This window comes from Spermophilus citellus (assembly GCF_964194105.1).
Source record: "Spermophilus citellus genome assembly, chromosome: 3".
NCBI classification, from domain to species: Eukaryota; Metazoa; Chordata; class Mammalia; order Rodentia; family Sciuridae; genus Spermophilus; species Spermophilus citellus.
The window spans coordinates 154,461,286-154,482,244 of NC_138184.1; the positions used below are offsets into that span (position 1 = coordinate 154,461,286).

At 37.3% G+C, this 20,959-nt stretch overlaps 1 protein-coding gene across 1 annotated transcript in view; it reads left to right on the forward strand.

The window, feature by feature from the left end:
• The window catches only part of ANKMY2 (ankyrin repeat and MYND domain containing 2), a 45,464-nt gene that overhangs the window by 20,327 nt on the left and 4,178 nt on the right, over window positions 1-20,959 (forward strand). The window contains exons 5-8 of the mRNA XM_081284541.1: window positions 322-482; window positions 4,628-4,842; window positions 5,563-5,698; window positions 19,452-19,580. Coding sequence (XP_081140667.1) covers window positions 322-482; window positions 4,628-4,842; window positions 5,563-5,698; window positions 19,452-19,580 — 641 coding nt within the window. The remainder of the gene's footprint in view (window positions 1-321; window positions 483-4,627; window positions 4,843-5,562; window positions 5,699-19,451; window positions 19,581-20,959) is intronic.

The following is a 20,959-nucleotide window of genomic DNA, read 5'->3' on the forward strand; positions in this document are numbered from 1 at the left end:
CATTTGTGTAGTGGTAGAAGAAGAGACATTTAGATTACAACCCATTTTTACAAAAGACTTCAGGGCCATTTATACCTTGAACACTGCTTTTTTGTAATCCACATAATCTTCAGATATGTTGTGGATCTGTGCATTTAAAAGATTGTTTCTTTACTTTAGAGTGCTTATAAATGTTCTCTAAAATAATGTACCTCTCCTTTTCCTCCTATACTCTCCTCTTCTGATGCATGGTTACTTAATAAGGAAGCAGCAACATAGTTTAAAAAAAATCCAGATGATGTCTTGTTTTTAATGATAAAAATGCAATTTTTCTATTAAAAGGTCAACATGATTGTGTGACTATAATCAACAATTTCTTTCCACGAGAGAGACTGGATTATTACACTAAACCCCAGGGACTGGATAAAGAGCCAAAACTGCCTCCAAAGTTGGCAGGCCCATTGCACAAAATTATCACCACAACAAATCTTCATCCTGTCAAGGTAGGTTGTGTTTGCTTTTCATTTCAATATTGCTTCAGAGTTTGAACTGCTCTTATTATATGGGATCATAATGGTCTGGATTTGAGTTTTGTAGATGTGGAGTTTGGAGTGGGCCCCTTTGTTCATTAGATTTCTTGAATGAGTGCATTTGGTTGAAACCTAAGAGATAGTAGGAGCAACAGGTTGGAGCTGGAGGAGAGGTCAAGCAAAGAGTGGGGCCCACATGAAGCCGGCTTCACACCATTGTGTTCTGCAGCAGGTGTGGCTCCAGAGTGGCCAGTGAGTCAGGCTTTTGTATTCATTTCTGGAGAGAAGAGACAACCTCCCAGGTAGAGACAAGCGAGATGGCTCCCATTGAATGAGGAGAAGAAGGAGGCCACTCTGAGCCTTTTGCAGCCAACACTTTGAGTGCCCAGAGCCTGATTTGCAGGACTGTTAGAAAGGCTCCGAGTAGTGTTCTGTTGGCATCTACTATTAATTGTCTTTCTAGGAAGCATGAACATATTTTTAATGCCAATTATTCTTTGATGATTTTAAGTAATATAGTTTTTTCAGCAGTCAGTCAAATCAAGCAGATTATTCAACTTTTAGACCAACACTTAAGTTCGAATCACATAACTAGGATGCTCTAAGAATCATTCCTCACTATTTTCACTGCTATTTTCTTTGGGTTCGTCATTTTAGAAACAACAACAAAAGCTGCATAAAAAATTATGAAGAAAATGGTACTTAGAATTTACCCTTTTTTTAAAAAAAAAAAAAAATTGCCTCTTTTGTGTTAGTGGCTCCTTCCCTCCCAGCACACATTTAGAAGAGAGAACTCCTGGGAATAGCAACACCTCTTTGTCTTTGACACTCCGGTGTGTTGCAGGCTGTGCTGGGAAGACAGGTTTTTCATATGGATACCATATTTCTTACTGTAGTGAATGTGTGTGGTTTTATAATACCTTTGTTCCTCTTTGGCATGAGTATTACGGGGAATTCTAGTTTAGGTGGATTTGAAGAAGTTTCCTGTATTTTTCTGACTCACCAACTCTTTTGTTTTTTTTTATCAGTACCAGGGATGGAAGCCATAGTCTCTCATGTGCTAGATAAGCAGTCTACTACTGTGTTATATCCCCAGCTCTGGATTTACTGACTTTTATATCTACATTTCTATGCCATTAGACTGCAAGAAGGTTCTGGAATAATTTTTGATGTTTACATGGAACCTGGTCTCTCGGGTTTAGAAAAATCCTAAGAATTATTCTACTTTCAGATATCTTTAAAGGCATATATTTTGAGTAAATTAGATTAAGGGCATATTTATACAGGTAATAAATTGCAAAAGTATATAATCTGAATTATTCCACATAATATTTTTCTATCACATAGTCTTATGAAAGGAGACTGTTATATAACCAGAGTAACGTCCTTCAGACCTGACTTTGCTTTTTGTAGGTATAAACAATCTATTCACTTGAAAATCTTTCTTTTATCCATACTTTGGAGATAAAACTGGCCAGTTGCTTTCATTGTGGCCCACTTTCATTATTTTATTTCTTTTCAAGCTAGCCTGGTTCTTCCTAGTGAGTATTATAAAAAAGTAACAGGCAACTACTGTCTAGTCAAATAGCTTTTAAAATAAGCACAGAAATTTCTTCAGTATGCAACTTACCTTTCCATTCCCTTGCACGTAACATAGCTGAATTTGTGTCTAGGTTAAGTGGCTGCTATGGTAATAAGGATGTGTTTGTTTTCAAAAGGGACTTGGGGAATTATGCCAATACCCAGAAAATCAAAGTTATCTAGAGAAAAATAAATCACAGAAAAACAGAGCTGAGCAAAGTCTCTACGTGGAAAGGAGAGAGGTATATATAGAGCAATCCTGTTTTTGTTTAGTAAGATGATATTCAATCCCCAAATTGTTGATTTAGCAATTTTAAAAATGAAATTTGGGGCTGTATCTGTAGTTGTAGAGTATGTGTCTAGTCTGCATGAGGCCCTAGGATTGATCTCTAGCACTGGAAATAAAAGGGGGGGGGGTGTAAAAAAAATGAATTCAAAATTCATGAACATAGTTTCAGGTAGCACCCTTTTGAGTTTTAAGATTCAAATAGTTTTTAATGCTGAAAGGCATATTTTTTTTTCTCTTGGTAATTAATAATAAGGATTCATTTCAAAATACTTCAAAATGCTGCAGAGGGGCTGGAGTTATGGCTCAGTGGTACAGCGCTCACCCAGCATGCATGAGGCACTGGGTTCGATCCTCAGCACCACATAAATGTAAAATAAAGATACTGTGTCCACCTAAAAAAGCTTAAGAATAAATATTTTTAAAAAAATGCTGCAGAGATGAAAAGGAAGGAAACTAGCACAAATATTCCTTTGTGTACAGCTATGTAAATGTTTCAGTAAATGCATGGTAATGGTTCATTACACTAAATTTAATCTTAATCTGTGTATACATAAGAAATGTGGGACTCAAAAGAAAATGAAAGGTAAATAAAAAAGAAATGTGGGCTATCGTATTTCTTTATAAATATTTGCTCTATAAAATAAGTGTCTCGAGACAAAAAAAAACCTCATTAATCTGGGTTCTTTTTGAGATTTTTTTAAAAAAGAATTCCCACTTGTAAGTTAAGAGCTTGTACTTTGATTATAAATGCTATATATAAAAATATTGAGCAAACAATTTTAAATGATTGCAGTAAGCAGAGATGTAAATAAGCTAATTAATGAGTCTTCTTCACAAATTAATTTTGATATATATTTGGTGGGGGGAATAATCAATAAATTGACCACTAAGTATTCTGATTATACATACTTAAGTCTAATAACTTATTGTTATTAAGTGTTGGATTTAAGAAAAATTCTAGGTTATATATAAAACTAGTAGTATCAAGAATAAGTGAAAATCCTGTTTTAGTTTCTCATGTCCATTTAATCTGTGTTAGGAGGCTAGGTGTAGGTTTTATTTAAATTAACAACTGATCTTTTTTCATTCCTGAAGAGAGAAATGTAACTTACTAAATCTGCTAACTCTTGTTCCCTGACATTTACAATCCCTAGGATAAGTATTTAGCTGGAACATGTAAATTAGTAAGTACTCACTGCATACCCTTGTGGCTATGTTATATACATGTTCACCATAGGTCCCTATGCAGGGTCTCATACAGACCCAAATTCAAGTAATCTACCCTGTAACAAAGCCAGTAAGAAACATACTCCTCATTACACTAAATTCAAGCTTAATCTGTCCATTCATAAGAAATGGGGTAGTTAAAAGAAAATAAAAAGGTAAATGTAGAAATGTGGGACTTATAATGTGTAAAATTTGATAATTTTTGACTTTCCACTTTTTTTTTTTTGGTAGCAGGGATTGAAAACTCTGAGGCACTCGACCACTGAGCCACATCCCCAGCCCCATTTTTTTTTTTTTTTTTTTGTTTAGACACAGAATTTCACTGAGTTGCTTAGCACCTTGCCCCATTGCTGAGGCTGGCTTTGAACTCGCAATTCTCCTGCCTCAGCCTCCCAAGTTGCTGGGGTTACAGGCATGTGCCATCATGCCCGACTTCACTTTCCACTTTTAAAATTACTTATAGTTTCTTCCTTGACCTATTCTCATTAGTGTAGATAATTTGAAGCATCTTTAGGAAAATTTCCTCAGAGAAACATAGTTAATTGGAAAGAAAAACAATTTCATTTTTAGACTTTTTATTTTAAAAATCTCATTTTCTTATAATTAATAAGAATTAATGACAATTATACTTATAATCATGAAATTATAGAGTTCAGTAATGTTAACTAAGAAGAGTAATTGCTCAGTGATTTGATTTTATACGTAAAGATTGTACAATGTGCCATGATTACTCTAGAGGCAGTAAAACCATGTACCTGAAATGATGTACTAATTAATACCTTGGTTCAGAGAGATGGCAGATCATATTTTACTTTGATATTAAGAGATACCATGGTGTTAGGGTTCTTGTGTATTAGTTTTATTACTTTGGTGGCAATTTGCATTCTAATTTGGACTAGTACACTGACTATATGATCCTAAGAAAGACTTTATTTGGTAATCTCTTGCAGTCAACTAACTACCCAATTTGTAAATTGAAAATATCTCATGAAATTTTTAAGTTCTCTGAAATTTCTTTTAGATCGTGATGCTTGTAAATGAGAATCCTCTGCTGGCAGAAGAAGCAGCCCTTAATAAGTGCTATAAAGTGATGGATTTGATCTGTGAGAAATGTATGAAACAAAGAGACATGAATGAAGTATTAGCGATGAAAATGCATTATATCAGCTGTATCTTTCAGAAATGCATTAACTTCTTAAAAGATGGAGAGAATAAATTGGACACACTGATCAAAAGGTACTGTTTTTTCCATGTCTAGTATAAAATACAGACAAGTAGGATAATATTTTAATATATAAAAACTAGTTATAAATGTCAAAATTAAGTATTTTAGCAGCATTTTCTATTGTTGGGATCACATTTAGTCTGCAAGAAATAAGGGGACAATGTTATACTAAGATTAGTTTTGTAGGCTTTGCAGTGATTTTTTTGTTATCCTTGGTTTACACATGAGGAATCTGAGGTTGAATAGTATGTATAAGATCAGGCAGCTAAAAAATGCCTAAGTGCAAGTGTGAGGTTTAATGGTGTTGGTGCTGGAGGTTGTACTGAGGACTCAAAATGGCATTTAGGGTATTTCTGTTGTATCTGAGAGAGCTGAGTGTTGTTCTTGTTCTCTGACCACCAGAGATAAACTTTTCTTGCAACCTTACTGAGAAAAGGGAACCAAGTCAGAAGAGTGTGACTCAATGAGAAATAACTGACATGGTAATAAGTAACCAGCTTATCTGATAACAGTGTTTAGCTTTTTCTGGTGGGTCACCTTTGCCTGTGCATCTCAGAACCTGGAAACCTGTAAAGGCCTGAATTGCAGGTTGAATTGAGTCATCTTCGTGATTTACAGAGATGATGAAAATCTTACACAACAAAGAAGAAACTACTAAAAGCTATTGGGTTCAGCTATAAGGAAATGCTTAGTGATTGAACTTCAATATGTCCTTAAAAAATATCTTTCAGCTTGTTAAAAGGCCGAGCTTCTGATGGCTTTCCAGTGTATCAGGAAAAAATCATTAGAGAAAGCATCAGAAAATTCCCATACTGTGAAGCTACACTCCTCCAGCAGCTGGTGCGAAGCATTGCTCCTGTTGAAATTGTAAGGCTCCTCTTAACCAAGTTTACAATCAGTAAGACCTAGTTTCTATGCATTGTATTGTTAAAGATGAATTTTTTTTTTAGTATTTTTATTTTCATAAAGTTTTTAGGAACAAAAGTGGGGATAGGTTTGCCTGCTAAACATGTTCCTGTTTGTTCATTTCTCCTCTTGTGGTCTTCTTACATTTTTATAGCACTCAGTTTAATTATCAGTGTTTCCTTATGTAGGAAGGTAAATGGTTATAATAGACACTTAGGTTTTAAATACATTTGTGAAACCTGTGCAGGTGGATACATATCTACTGTTTAACACAGATGAACACATGTACACTTGTAGCTATTAAGAATTACTGGTATGAGGTCTTGCATCATGTGTAGATGATAAGGGGTGATGGTATCTAGACTGTGGGTGTGTAGCTGAATTAGCCATGAGAAGTTTCATTGTAGTTCTTAATCTCAATGTATATCCCAGCTTCTTATTTTCCACCTTAGTGACTCTGATTAGGAACTTTCCATACTTAAAAAAAACAAAACAAACAGAAAAAAACCTGTGAATATTTCCCACATATAGGAAGTGGATTTTGTTAACTTTTTTGTCTGTTTTTTAAAATTACTGGTTGTCCTTTTGCCATATATTTAAGTTGTATGTCTTAAGACATTCTCTGTCTTCCTTATTTTGAGTAGATTTCTGTTCAGTTTATCTATCCCATTCATGCCTCATATATTTCAATCAAATCCTTCTTAAGTGTCAGCTGTTATATCTCAGTCAAGAAACTGATCCTAAAACCAGTCCCATTCCTTACATGTTCTCTCCTGGCAATTTGGCTTCATTCTCTAGGCTGTTATATCATTCTCAGTGCAGAAAATCAAGATTGAGGCTAGAAGTGAGTTCCAGGGGCTCCTTTGTACATTAAGAATTCACCTACTATGAATCATGAAATGGGTAAGAAGATTTCATAGAGTCCATGCATTAATTTATTCATGAGAATTCCGCATCTGTTTCACACAGATTCTTTTTTTTAACTTGTTCTTTTTTACATATATATGATAGTAGAGAATATTTTGACATATTATACATACATGGAGTATAACTTATTCTAATTAGGATCCCATTCTTGAGGTTGTTTATAATTTGGAGCACACAGAAATTCTTTACTCTTCCATTTTAATATAGTTGGCTATTTGGTGTTTAAGTCTTTGAAGATAAAAGTGAGCAAATTGTGAGGTTAATTTATTAATTATAAATATGTTTTGGCTGCACATCAAATTCCAACTAAATGCCTTAAATAGATAAGGGTTTATATATTCATATATACTCAAATGCTCAGGTAGGCAGACCACGTCCGATGCATGGCTCAAAAACACTTTCCACCCCCAGTTTTCCTTAGCTCTGTGTAGGTCCTCATACTCATGCTGATGTCTACATGTTCACGATGCTTTTGACACTTCCTGCAGGCTCACATTCCCATCCCAGGCAGGCAGGAAGTCCAAAGGGGCCTATAACTAAAACATATAAGCTCTCCCAGACACCCTCTGTGTCATATGACCATTCTTAGCTGCACAGGAATCTGGGGAAATGAGTGTTTTGTCTTACTCCTGCTGCTTTAAACAAAATTATGCTTGTGTTAGTGAGAAAGCTGGAGAAACTGACATCAGAAAAGGAACTAGTATAGGCTGCTGTGGGGGGTTGCAACACTAGCAAGTGCTGGCTGGCTTTCCACCTTCATGGGAGAAAACAGAAAAGCTTAAACAGCAGCCCAGAGGACTTAAAAAGTCAAAGCAGGTCAGTGTAGGGTAAAGCAATTCATCTTAGCCCCACATGATAGAATAATATGATTAAAGTTTACAGAGTATGATGATTCATACTTACCGTAACAATCTAAGTCATCAAGAAAAGGTTCATAATAAAGTTAAGATAGTACTTAATACAATTTAGAAAGATGTTTCTTTTTAAAATTTTTGTCCTTTAAGAGTTATATAATCCACTCTCTGGAAAACTTTATTTTGAATGCTTGTAGTTGAGTGTCCCAGATAGCTACTGTTTACTGCCTAATAGTTTTGGTTGTACCACAAGTTCTTAAGCCTCTGAGATAATGCTGACCTTTTCCTGTAACACAAGGTTCCCAGGGCTGCTGCCCTGAGGATCACCTGTTGCTTTCTGACTATTCATGCCTGGGTCCACTTGTGCAGGTTTTGATTCCTTCTGCCTGTTTTTTTTTTTTTTTAATATTTATTTTTTAGTTGCAGTTGGACACAATATCTTTATTTTTATGTGGTGCTGAGGATTGAACCCAGGGCCTCGCACATGATGGGTGAGCACTCTACTGCTGAGCCACAATCCCAGCCCTTCTGCCTGGTTTTAATTCCTGGGACTCTGGCTTCTGCCTGTCACAAAGCTCAGTAGGAAGTGTGGCACATGGCCAAATTTAAGAAATATTACTCCAGCATTGCAGCAGATTATGCTGTTATACATGTTTTGCTATATCCATTGCTAATGGGTATTTTAACTTTTAAGAGCCTAGCTTCTTTCTCTGATTTTATAGCATACATTGAATAAAGCTTCCTATTTGTTTCCTGGCTGAGTATCTTTTCATAAAAGAAGCTCTGGCACCTAAACAAATTCTTATTTAACCAAGTAGATAACAAGATTTTGTTTAACAGGGAAGTTCTTGTCACACATCAGTGACAAGAAAGATTCTCTGTGGTTACTCATCTGTTCCATCATTAATTTTTCTTTTTTTTTTTTTTCACAGCAGAAGATGCAGACTTTACTGGTTTTTCTAAAATATACCTTAAATCAAAAACTTAAAACAAAGTTGCCACTGTTTTTTCAAAACTTTGCCTATATTTTGAATCTGGGATTTATTTTTTGTTTATGATAATTTTTTTAATTGATTATTCAAAACATTACAGAGCTCATGATGGTATCATCTTTCATACATTAGACTCAATTGGGTTTTGAACTCCCATTTTTACCCCAAACACAGATTGCAGAATCACATCTGTTACATACTCACATTATTGCATAATGCCATATTAGTGACTGTTGTATTCTGCTACCTTCCCTATCCCCTACTATCCCCCCTCCCCTCCCCTCCCCTCCCATCTTCCCTCTCTACCTCCTCTGCTATTGTTCAATTCTCTCCCCTTTTTTCCCCCCCTCCCCCTTGGCCCTCATAACCTCTTATAATTTTGTGTATCATTGAAGGTCTCCTACAATTTCCATATGCTTTCCCTTCTCTCTCCCTTTCTCTTCCCACATTCGTCTTTGTTTACTGTTAGTCTTTTCCTCATGCTCTTCCTTCCTGTTCTGTTCTTAGTTGCTCTCTTTATATCAAAAAAGACATTTGGCATTTGTTCTTTACGGCTTGGCTAGCTTCGCTTAGCATAATCTGCTCTAATGCCATCCATTTCCCTGCAAATTCTATGATTTTGTCATTTCTTAGTGCTGCATAATACTCCATTGGGTATAGATGCCACATTTTTTTTATCCATTCATCTATTGAAGGGCATCTAGGTTGGTTCCACAGTCTAGCTATTGTGAATTGTGCTGCTATAATCATTGATGTGGCCGTATCCCTATAGTGCGCTCTTTTAAGGTCCTCATGGAATAGTCCGAGAAGGGCGATAGCTGGGTCAAATGGTGGATCCATTCCCAGCTTTCCCAGGAATCTCCATACTGCTTTCCAAATTGGCCTCACCATTTTGCAGTCCAACCAGCAGTGTACAAGTGTACCCTTTTCCCCACATCCCCGCCAACACTTATTGTTGTTTGACTTCATAATGGCTGCCAATCTTACTGGAGTGAGATGGTATCTTAGGGTGGTTTTGATTTGCATTTCTCTGATTGCTAGAGATGGTGAGCATTTTTTCATGTACTTGTTGATTGATTGTATGTCCTCCTCTGTGAAGTGTCTGTTCAGGTCCTTGGCCCATTTGTTGATTGGGTTATTTGTTATCTTATTGTTTAATTTTTTGAGTTCTTTGTACATTCTGGATATTAGGGCTCTATCTGAGGTGTGAGGGGTAAAAATTTGTTCCCATGATGTAGGCTCTCTATTTACCTCTTTTATTGTTTCTCTTGCTGAGAAAAAACTTTTTAGCTTAAGTAAGTCCCATTTGTTTATTCTTGTTATTAACTCTTGGGCTATGGGCATCCTATTAAGGAATTTGGAGCCCGACCCCACTATATGTAGATCGGAGCCAACTTTTTCTTCTATCAGACGCAGCGTCTCTGATTTGATATCTAGCTCCTTGATCCATTTTGAGTTAACTTTTGTGGATGGTGAGAGAAAGGGATTCAATTTCATTTTGTTGCATATGGATTTCCAATTTTCCCAGCACCATTTGTTGAAGATGCTATCCTTCTTCCATTGCATATTTTTAGCCCCTTTATCAAATATAAGATAGTTGTAACTTTGTGAATTAGTCTCTGTGTTCTCTATTCTGTACCATTGGTCCACCTGCCTGTTTTGGTACCAGTACCATGCTGTTTTTGTTACTATTGCTTTGTAGTACAGTTTGAAGTCTGGTATCGCTATACCTCCAGATTCACACTTCCTGCTTAGAATTGCTTTTGCTATTCTGGGTCTTTTGTTTTTCCATATGAATTTCATGATTGCTTTATCTATTTCTACAAGAAATGCCGTTGGGATTTTGATTGGCATCCCATTAAACCTGTAGAGAACTCTGTGTAGTATCGCTATTTTGATGATGTTAGTTCTGCCTATCCATGAACAGGGTACATTTTTCCATCTTCTGAGATCTTCTTCTATCTCTCTCTTTAGGGTTCTGTAGTTTTCATTGTAAAAATCTTTAACCTCTTTTGTTAGGTTGATTCCCAAGTATCTTATTTTCTTTGAGGATATTGTGAATGGAGTGGTTTTCCTTATTTCCATTTCAGAGGTTTTGTTGCTGATATACAGGAATGCCTTTAATTTATGCGTGTTGATTTTATAACCTGCTACTTTGCTGAATTCATTTATTAACTCTAGCAGCTTCTTTGTAGACCCTTTTGGGTCTGTTAAGTATATTATCATGTCATCCGCAAATAGCGATAATTTAAGTTCTTCTTTTCCTATTTTTATGCCTTTAATTTCTTTTGTCTGTCTAATTGCTCTGGCTAGTACTTCGAGAACTAAATTGAATAGAAGTGGTGATAGAGGACATCCCTGACTTGTTCCAGATTTTACAGGGAATGCCTTCAGTTTTTCTCCGTTTAGGATGATGCTAGCCTGAGGTTTAGTATATATAGCTTTTACAATGTTGAGGTAAGTTCCTGTTATCCCTAGTTTTTCTAGTGTTTTGAACATAAAGGGATGCTGTACTTTGTCAAATGCTTTTTCTGCGTCTATCGAGATGATCATATGGTTCTTGTCTTTAAGTCTATTGATGTGGTGAATAGCATTTATTTATTTCCGTATATTGAACCAGCCTTGCATCCCAGGGATGAATCCTACTTGATCCCGGTGTACAAGTTTTTTGATTCGCCAGAATTTTATTGAGAATTTTTGCATCCAAGTTCATTAGAGATATTGGTCTGTAGTTTTCTTTCTTTGAAGTGTCTTTGTCTGGTTTTGGTATCAGAGTGATGTTGGCCTCATAGAATGAATTTGGAAGAGCTCCTTCTTTTTCTATTTCTTGAAATAGCTTGAAAAGTATTGGTATTAATTCTTCTTTGAACGTTTTGTAGAACTCCGCTGTATTCCCATCCGGTCCAGGGCTTTTCTTGGTTGGTAGTCTTTTGATGGCTTCTTCTATTTCTTCCTTTGTTATTGGTCTGTTTAAATTGTGTGTGTCTTCCTGTCTCAATCTGGATGTGGCTCAAGTGGTAGCGCGCTTGCCTGGCATGCGTGCGGCCCGGGTTCGATCCTCAGCACCACATACCAACAAAGATGTTGTGTCCGCCGAGAACTAAAAAATAAATATTAAAAACTCTCTCTCTCTCTCTCTCTCTCTCTCTCTCTCTCTCTCTCTCTCTCTCTCTAAAAAAAAAAAAGAAATTTATCGATATCTTCACTATCTTCTATTTTATTGGAATATAGGGTTTCAAAATACTTTCTAATTATCTTCTGTATTTCTGTAGTGTCTGTTGTGATATTGCCTTTTTCATCCCATATGTTGGTAATTTGAGTTCTCTCTCTTCTTCTCTTCGTTAGCATGGCTAAGGGCCTGTCTATTTTATTTATTTTTTCAAAGAACCAACTTTTAGTTTTATCAGTTTTTTCAACGGTTTTTTTTTTTTTTGTTGTTTCAATTTCATTGATTTCTGCTCTAATTTTAATTATTTCTTGTCTTCTACTACATTTGCTGTTGTTTTGCTCTTCCTTTTCTAGGTTTTTGAGGTGTAGTGTGAGTTCATTTATTTGTTGTTTTTTTCTGTTTTTGAGGAAAGTACTCCAAGAAATGAATTTTCCTCTTAAAACTGCTTTCATTATGTCCCATAGATTCCGGTATGTTGTGTCTGTATTGTCATTTGTCTCTAAGAATTTTTTTATCTCCTCCTTTATGTCTTCTGTAACCCATTGATCATTCAGTAACATATTGTTCATTTTCCATGTGATGTAGGATTTTTCCTTCCTTCTTTTATCATTGATTTCCAATTTCATTCCATTGTGATCAGATGTGGTGCATGGTATTATCTCCACGCCTTTATACTTACTAAGAGTTGCCTTATGGCATAATATAAGGTCTATCTTTGAGTAGGATCCATGTGCTGCTGAGAAAAACGTGTATCCACTTGATGATGGTTGATATATTCTATATATGTCGGTTAAGTCTAGGTTATTGATTGTGCTGTTGAGTTCTATAGTTTCTTTATTCAGTTTTTGTCTAGAGGATCTGTCTAATGGCGAGAGCGGTGTGTTGAAGTCACCCATAATTATTGTGTTGTGGTCTATTTGACTCTTGAACTTGAGGAGAGTTTGTTTTATGAACGTAGCAGCTCCATTGTTTGGTGCATACAAATTGATAATTGTTATGTCTTTTTGGTGGATGGTTCCTTTTAACAGGATATAGTGTCCTTCTTTATCCTTCTTGATTAACTTAGGTTTAAAGTTGATTTTATTCGATATGAGTATGGCCACTCCTGCTTGCTTCCGAGGGCGATGTGAGTGGTATGATTTTTCCCAACCTTTTACCTTCAGCCTGTGTATGTCTTTTCCTATCATATGAGTCTCTTGAAGGCAGCATATTGTTGGATTTGTTTTTTTGATCCAGGTAACTAGCCTATGTCTCTTGATTGGTGAGTTTAGGCCATTAACATTTAAGGTTACAATTGAGATATGATTTGTACTTCCAGTCATGCTTCTTTATTTATTTTTTTAGTTTGGCTAGTTTTACTTTTTGGTTATTTTCCTCCCCCTTTACTGAGATACCTCCTGCTGTTAGTTTTGGGCACTATTTTTCAATTCCTCTTCTTGTAGTGTTTTGCTCAAAATGCTTTGCAGAGCTGGTTTTCTTGCTGCAAATTCTTTTAGCTTTTGTTTATCGTGAAAGATTTTAATTTCATTGTCAAATTTGAAGCTCAATTTTGCTGGATACAGTATTCTTGGTTGGAATCCCATTATTTTTCAGCGTTTGAAATACGTTGTTCTAGGATCTTCTCGCTTTCAAAGTCTGTGATGAGAAATCAGTCGTTAACCTAATTGGTTTACCCCTGAATGTAATCTGCCTCCTTTCTCTCGTAGCTTTTAATATTCTCTCCTTGTTCTGTACGTTGGCTATCTTCATAATTATATGTCTTGGAGTTGGTCTATTATGATTTTGAATGTTTGGGGTCCTGTAGGCTTCCAGCATTTGGCAATCCATTTCATCTTTCATCTCTGGGAAGTTTTCTAGAATTATTTCATTTAATATGCTGTCCATTCCTTTGGTTTGAGTCTCTGTGCCTTCTTCTATCCCGATGACCCTCAAATTTGGTTTTTTTATGACATCCCATATCTCTTGAATAGATTGTTCGTGGGATTTAAGCATCTTTTCTGTGTTGACTATATTCTTTTCAAGTTGATAAACCTTGTCTTCATTATCTGATGTTCTGACTTCTACTTGATCAAGTCTATTTGTAATATTCTCGTTTGAGTTTTTAATTTGGATTATAGTTTCCTGCAATTCTAGGATTATTGTTTGATTTTTTTTTAAGATCTCTATCTCCTGGTAGAGCTCGTTCTTTGCCATTTGAATTTGTTTGTTTAATTCATTTTCAAAATATACTTTTATTGCTTGGACTGCTGTCTTATGTCTTCTCTAATATTCCTTTCCATTCGAGTTAGGTATGCCTTGAGTTCTTTCCCTATCCCTGCTTCTGATGTTTCTATGTCCTCCTGTAGAATTAAGTTGTCCTGTATTGTTTGTACTCCTTTTTCCCCTTGTTTTCTCATGTTGTCCACCTTACTTTCCAGCTCTATTTGATTGCCGTGTTTCTGCTGTCTTCTATAGATTTGTTTTGGTTCTGTATTACTCTGTTGTTTCTTCTTTTTGTTGTTAAACTGTGCCTGCTAACGTGGATTCTGCTGGGAAGTTATTCCGATGGCCGAGCTCCAGTGACGTCACTGCTCTGCTATGACGGGCCCCAGGCTCCTTGCTGGGGTGTCCTAATGGGGCTGTGTGACTGGACTGTCTCTGTTTGGTTTCAGCTCCCGGTCGAGGCAGGTGGGCAGTCTCCAGCCGCCCAGTATCTCAGGCAGCGGGCGGGTGATCGGTCGCCAGCGGGGGGGTGGACTCCAGCCGCCCAGTAGCGCGGGCAGCGGGCCAGCTGTCGCCGGTGGGCGGGCGATCTCTAGGCACCCAGTTCTGCGGTCGGTAGCTGGCGGGCGGGTGTTCTCCTACCGCCCAGTTACGCGGGCAGTGGGTGAACTGTCGCCGGCGGGCCTGCGGTTTCCAGCTGCCCAGTCGCGAGGGCCTGGCCTCTAGTCCCCTGGTTTCTCCTGCTAGTCTTGGTTTCTCCTGCTAGACCAGATTTCCCCTGAGTGATGGCTCTCAGCATTTCAAACTGTACTCTGGGCCTGCCGTTTGTTGGGTGTGGAGGGTGTCTATTGGGAATCCCTGCACTCTATTGTTTTGTTTCCGTTGTGGGGGACAGGACTGTATCGCTTCCTTCCCCGTCTGAAATCCCGTCCTCATCCCGGGTGTCAGTGCGGGCTCGGCCGGCGGGGTTCTACCGAATGGCAGCCACTTTTCTCCCTGCTTGCTAATTAATTACTTCTCTGCGGCGCCCCGCCTTCTGTGGCCGTGGGGAAGGCCGGGCGAATCAGTCAGCCCGGATCCCCGGGGTTGCGCAATTGGCTATTGGGATCCCTGGCACTCTGTCGTTTTGATTTTTTCTGCTTGCCCCTCCCCCAGCGCTGGCTAGACAGGTTTCGTTTTGGCTGCTGATGGGAGGGGGAGTTGAAGGTCAGGTGTCTCTAGTTTTCCCCTAGTCTTTATGCGGGCTCCCTCTGACACTCCCTCCCCCGAAAGCCTAGGAGAGATTTTATGCGAATTCCCCGATGTATGGGGGATGGGCTGAGTGACACAGACCTGTTTTATTGTTGCTGTCTGTCGGAGAGTGGCGGTGGATACTTCAGCTCTCCAAGATGGTGGCCACTGATTGCCTTGGTGGAGTTTCCGTAGTGGGGGATAGGACTGTATCGCTTCCTTCCCCGTCTGAAATCCCGTACTCAGCCCGGGGGTCAGTGCGGGCTCGGCCGGCGGGGTTCTACCGAATGGCAGCCACTTTTCTCCCTGCTTGCTAATTAATTGCTTCTCTGCGGCGCCCCGCATTCTGTGGCCGCGGGGCAGGCTGCGGGAATCCCATCATTAATTTTTCTTTGGAAGTAGTAGTTCACATGAACAGCCATACTCCTAGGAAAATATCCTTTGGTTTTACCTTCAGTTTTATCCATGCAGATATTAGTGTGTTGATGACTCCCACAAAAGTCCCATTTGGAGGGGTATTTTGAATATTTTTGGGTAGTTCTGTAAAGAACTATTTGGATATGAAAATGTAATTGTTTTGATGTCCATTGGACATATCATGTTCTCTTTTTTTTGTGGATGGAATTGCTATCTAATCTGATATAGTACTTTGGAGGCAAAAGAATTATGTAGATTTATGTATATCCAGTGCTATGTTAAGTACTAGTGATTCTCAAACTTTTAATATGCCTTAAAATTACCTCAGATGTTGGTAATAACGCAGGTATCTTGACTCCACCCTAAGAAATTCTAATTTAGATATGGGCCAAGGGGATGCTTCTGAATTTTTAACAAGTTCTCTGATGCATGTCAGCATTTCAGCACAATTGTCACCTTCATTTCTGGTGGAATTATTTAGAAAAGTGTCTGATATCCAAGGGTTCATTTCACCTAATTTTTTTCATATTAATGCATCATATTTATTGCAAAAGAGAATTCTTAACATCTTAACATGAAAAGTTAATATTATTGTCATTATTATTTGTGTTCAGGAGCAAGAGAGTTTTTTAAAATTAATTTTTATATATAATATAAAAATTATATATTTTTATATCATATATAAAAATATATATATATATATGACATATATGTACATATATATACATATATGACAGCAGAATGCAGTACAATTCATAGTACACACATAGAGCACAATTTTTCATATCTCTGGTTGTATGCAAAGTATATTCACACCAATTCGTGCCTTCATACATGTACTTTGGATAATGATGTCCATCACATTCCACCATGATTTCTAACCCCATGCCCCCTCCCTTCCCCTCCCACACCTCTGCCCTATCTAGAGTTTATCTATTCCTCCCAAGTTCCCCCTCCCTACCCTACTATGAATCAGCCTCCTTATAGCAGAGAAAATATTTGGTATTTTGTTTTTGGGGATTGGCTTACTTCACTTAGCATTATCTTCTCCAATTCCATCCATTTACTTGCAAATGCCATGATTTTTATTCTGTTTTATTGCTGAGTAATATTCCGTTGTGTATATATGCCACATTTTTTTTTTTATCCATTCACCTACTGAAGGGCATCTAGATTGGTTTCCACAGTTTAGCTATTGTGAATTGTGCTGCCATAAACATTGATGTGGCTGTGTCCCTGTATTATGCTGTTTCTAAGTCCTTAAGGTATAGAACAAGGAGAGGGATAGCTGGGTCAAATGCTGGTTCCATTCCCAATTTTCCAAGAAATCTCCATACTTTTTTCCATATTGGCTGCACCAATTTGCAGTCCCACCAGCAATGTCTGAGTGTACCTTTTCCCCCACATCCTTGCCAATACTTTTTGTTGTTAGTCTTAATAATAACTGCCATTCTGACTGGAGTGAGCTGAAATTTTAGAGTAGATTTGATTTGCGTTTCTCAAATTGCTAATGATGATGGGCATTTTTTCATATATTTGTTGATTGTTTGTATGTCCTCTTCTGAGAAGTGTCTCTTCAGGTCCTTGGCCTGTTTATTGATTGGGTTGTTTTTTTGGTGTTTAGCTTTTTGAGTTCTTTATATACCCTAGAGATTATTGAGGAGCATGAGAGTTTTAAAAAGAATTCTACTTTAAAAACACTTCTTGAATCATTAACTATCTTAACTATATAGAACAGTATAGAACTTTGCTTCCAGGTTTTATTTTCTAAAGATCCATTATGTACTGCTTTCCAAATTGGCCGCACCCGTTTGCATTCCCACCAGAAATGTACAAGAGTACCCTTTTCCCCACATCCTTGCCAGCACTCGTTGTTGTTTGACTTCATAATGGCTGCCAATCTTACTGGAGTAAGATGGTATCTTAGGATGGTTTTGATTTGCATTTCCTTGACTGCTAGAGATGGTGAGCATTTTTTCATGTACTTGTTGATTGATTGTATGTCCTCCTCTGAGAAGTGTCTGTTCAGGTCCTTGGCCCATTTGTTGATTGGGTTATTTGTTTTCTTATTGTCTAATTTTTTGAGTTCTTTGTATACTCTGGATATTAGGGCTCTATCTGAAGTGTGAGGGGTAAAAATTTGTTCCCATGATGTAGGCTCTCTATTTACCTCTCTTATTGTTTCTCTTGCTGAGAAAAAACTTTTCAGTTTAAGAAAGTCCCATTTGTTGATTCTTGTTATTAACTCTTGTGCTATGGGCGTCCTATTAAGGAATTTGGAGCCCGACCCCACAATATGTAGATCGGAGCCAACTTTTTCGTCTATCAGACGCAGAGTCTCTGATTTGATATCTAGCTCCTTGATCTACTTTTGACCCAGTTATTGCCCTTCTCGGATTATTCCCTGAAGACCTTAAAAGAGCGCACTACAGGGATACTGCCACATCGATGTTCATAGCAGCACAATTCACAATTGCTAGACTGTGGAATCAACCCAAATGCCCTTTAATAGATGAATGGATAAAAAAAATGTGGCATTTATACACCATGGAGTATTACGCAGCACTAAAAAATGACAAAATCATGGAATTTGCAGGGAAATGGATGGCACTAGAGCAGATTATGCTTAGTGAAGCTAGCCAATCCCTAAAAAACAAATAACAAATGTCTTCTTTGATATAATGAGAGCAACTAAGAACAGAGCAGGGAGGAAGAGCAGGAAGAAAAGATTAACATTAAACAGAGACATGAGGTGGGAGGGAAAGGGAGAAAAAAGGGAAATTGCATGGAAATGGAGGGAGACCCTCATTGTTATACAAAATTACATATAAGAGGTTGTGAGGGGAATGGGATAATAAACAAGGAGGGAAATGAATTACAGTAGATGGGGTAGAGAGAGAAGATGGGAGGGGAGGGGAGGGGGGATAGTAGAGGATAGGAAAGGTAGCAGAATACAACAGTCACTAATAGGGCAGTATGTAAAAATGTAGATGTGTAACCGACGTGATTCTGCAATCTGTATTTGGGGTAAAAATGGGAGTTCATAACTCACTTGATTCTAATGTATGAAATATGATATGTCAAGAACTTTGTAATGTGAACAACCAATAAAAAAGTTAAAAACGTAAAAAAAAAAAAAAAAAAAGATCCATTATGTACAATTGGTAAAATAATGTAAAAACATTCTTAGGAAGAAGTAAAGACTCAAATGAAAATGAAAATTATGAAAAGTGGCAAAATATTGGTTCCGATTAAGTAATCCAGAACACAGAGCTATTAGGAATAGGTAAGAAAAATAGATGCTCCTTGATTATTTTTGCTTATTCTAGATAGGTTTTAATAGCATCACCTCAGGTAGCTAAATATTTCCCCTCACAATTTTCTTCATAAAAATTTTCATATATCCTCTTTAATAACCCATTCTAATTTTAATAATCCTACAATAATAATTTCACACTGTTGATTTTTCTTAGTACTTAATTTAAATGCTTAAGTTGCATCAAACTTAAGAATTAAGATGATTAAACATTCATGATGTGCCCTATAATGACTGTCCCACAATTATATGAATATTGTCTTGATGTCAGTTTTCAAAAATTGTACTCTTGAGTTCATTGTCCTTTATCTGAAATCACTATGGGCTTACTGAATAATGTTAATTGAAAAACACTTGTATTCAATAATAGTTCATATTTTTTTCTTTATAATTTTTGGCATCTGGGACTTATTTCTTATATGCTTTGTATAGAAAAAAAAAGTGTTCTCAAAAAATATTTGTCATTTTGTCAAAAAGTCAGTGTAAATGATTTCTTTCTTGAGTATGTGTTTCTAGATGGCATTGTTCATGGGGTGGCATCTTAGTATTCTTTTGTGGTGATTGCAGAGTTTTTCTTTTTTCCCCCCTCTTCTTTATACCCCTCTAGGGTTCTGATCCCACTGCATTCTCTGTTCTTACCCAAGCCATCACTGGTCAGATGGGTTTTCTGGACGTTGAATTTTGCACCACCTGTGGAGAAAAGGGAGCAAGCAAGAGATGTTCAGTGTGCAAAATGGTGAGAATGGAGTTCTTTTAAATTCGTTGATGTCTGATTAATATTGCATCCAAGCTAGCAATTGGGTTTTAGTATTCTGTAAACATAACAGCTGGTGTTAGTATTTAATAAGTTGTAATACATGAAAGTATTGCATCTAATATTTTAAAAATTAGTTTTGAAAGAGAATTATAGAATAAATGTAATTCTGTGTTTTATCTTCTGCCAAACTACCAGTCTGCCTTAGTTTCTTTTCTACTCCACAGAAAGAAAGGATATTACTGGGTGAATATAAGAAAATAAGAAATAGGTAGAGAGCAGGAGATTGAGGTTGGAGCAGATATGGAAGCTTAGATTAGGACAGTTCATAAATACATACTCTTAACTCTTTTGATGTTGACTTTAATTACCATCTTTTCACCAATTCTTTTGAAAACTACCACTTCTATCCCAGTTACTTAGGAGGCTGAAGTAGGAGGATCCCAAATTTCAGGCCAGCCATAGCTACTTAGGGAGTCCCTGTCCAGAAAGAAAAATGGGGTGGGGGTTGGGGGGTAGCTGAGGATGTATTTTCAGTGGTAGAGCATCCCTGCGTTCAATCCTCAATACGCAAAAACAAAACAGTCTACAGCTTCTTCTGATTGTCCCCAAACTTTAATTCTTAGGGAATACACTGCCCACTTCTGCCAGAATTACCTTTGTAAATGGCATATGTGATTGTGTTCATCTTCTTAGACCCCCATATAACTCACATACTTGTGTCCGTGCATTCACTTAATCCCATAGGTAATAATTTCCTATTGATTTTAAGGTGAAATTCTTCAATGTATTATACAAACCCCATCATAATCTGCCACAGTCTACTTCTCCAGCTTTATCTCCTTTAATTACTTATTTCTCTGAACCTCAGTTTGCCTATGTGTGAATTGGGGCTAAAGGTGTGAAAATTCAATTATCTGTGTTGGCTAATTATTGCTGCATGTGAAAACAGTGCTTATAGCAACAGTCACTTCTTTTCTGTTTGTCATTGGCTGGCCTCAGTTGGGACAGTTGGGCAGCTGAGCTTGTTCTCATGCTAATGGAAAGTTCAGTTGGGCAACTAGAGACACACAGGGGCTTCTGAGGCCTGGCCTTGTAATCGCCGTGCTGTCTCCTTCTGTGGGCCAAAACAAGTCAGGTGGCCAAATCTAAAAGTCAGACCTCTCTCCTTTTATGTGCATAGAACTTTGAAATCCTATCTAAAGTGTATGAATGCAGCAATGAGTAAAGAATTAAACCCAGTAATGCTGTCCACAATACCATGCATGCATGCATAACAGCCTACCACAGGGCTTGGCATCTAATAAGTATGTATAAGTTCATTTCCATTCTCACTTGGAAAAATATAAGCTCATTTATAA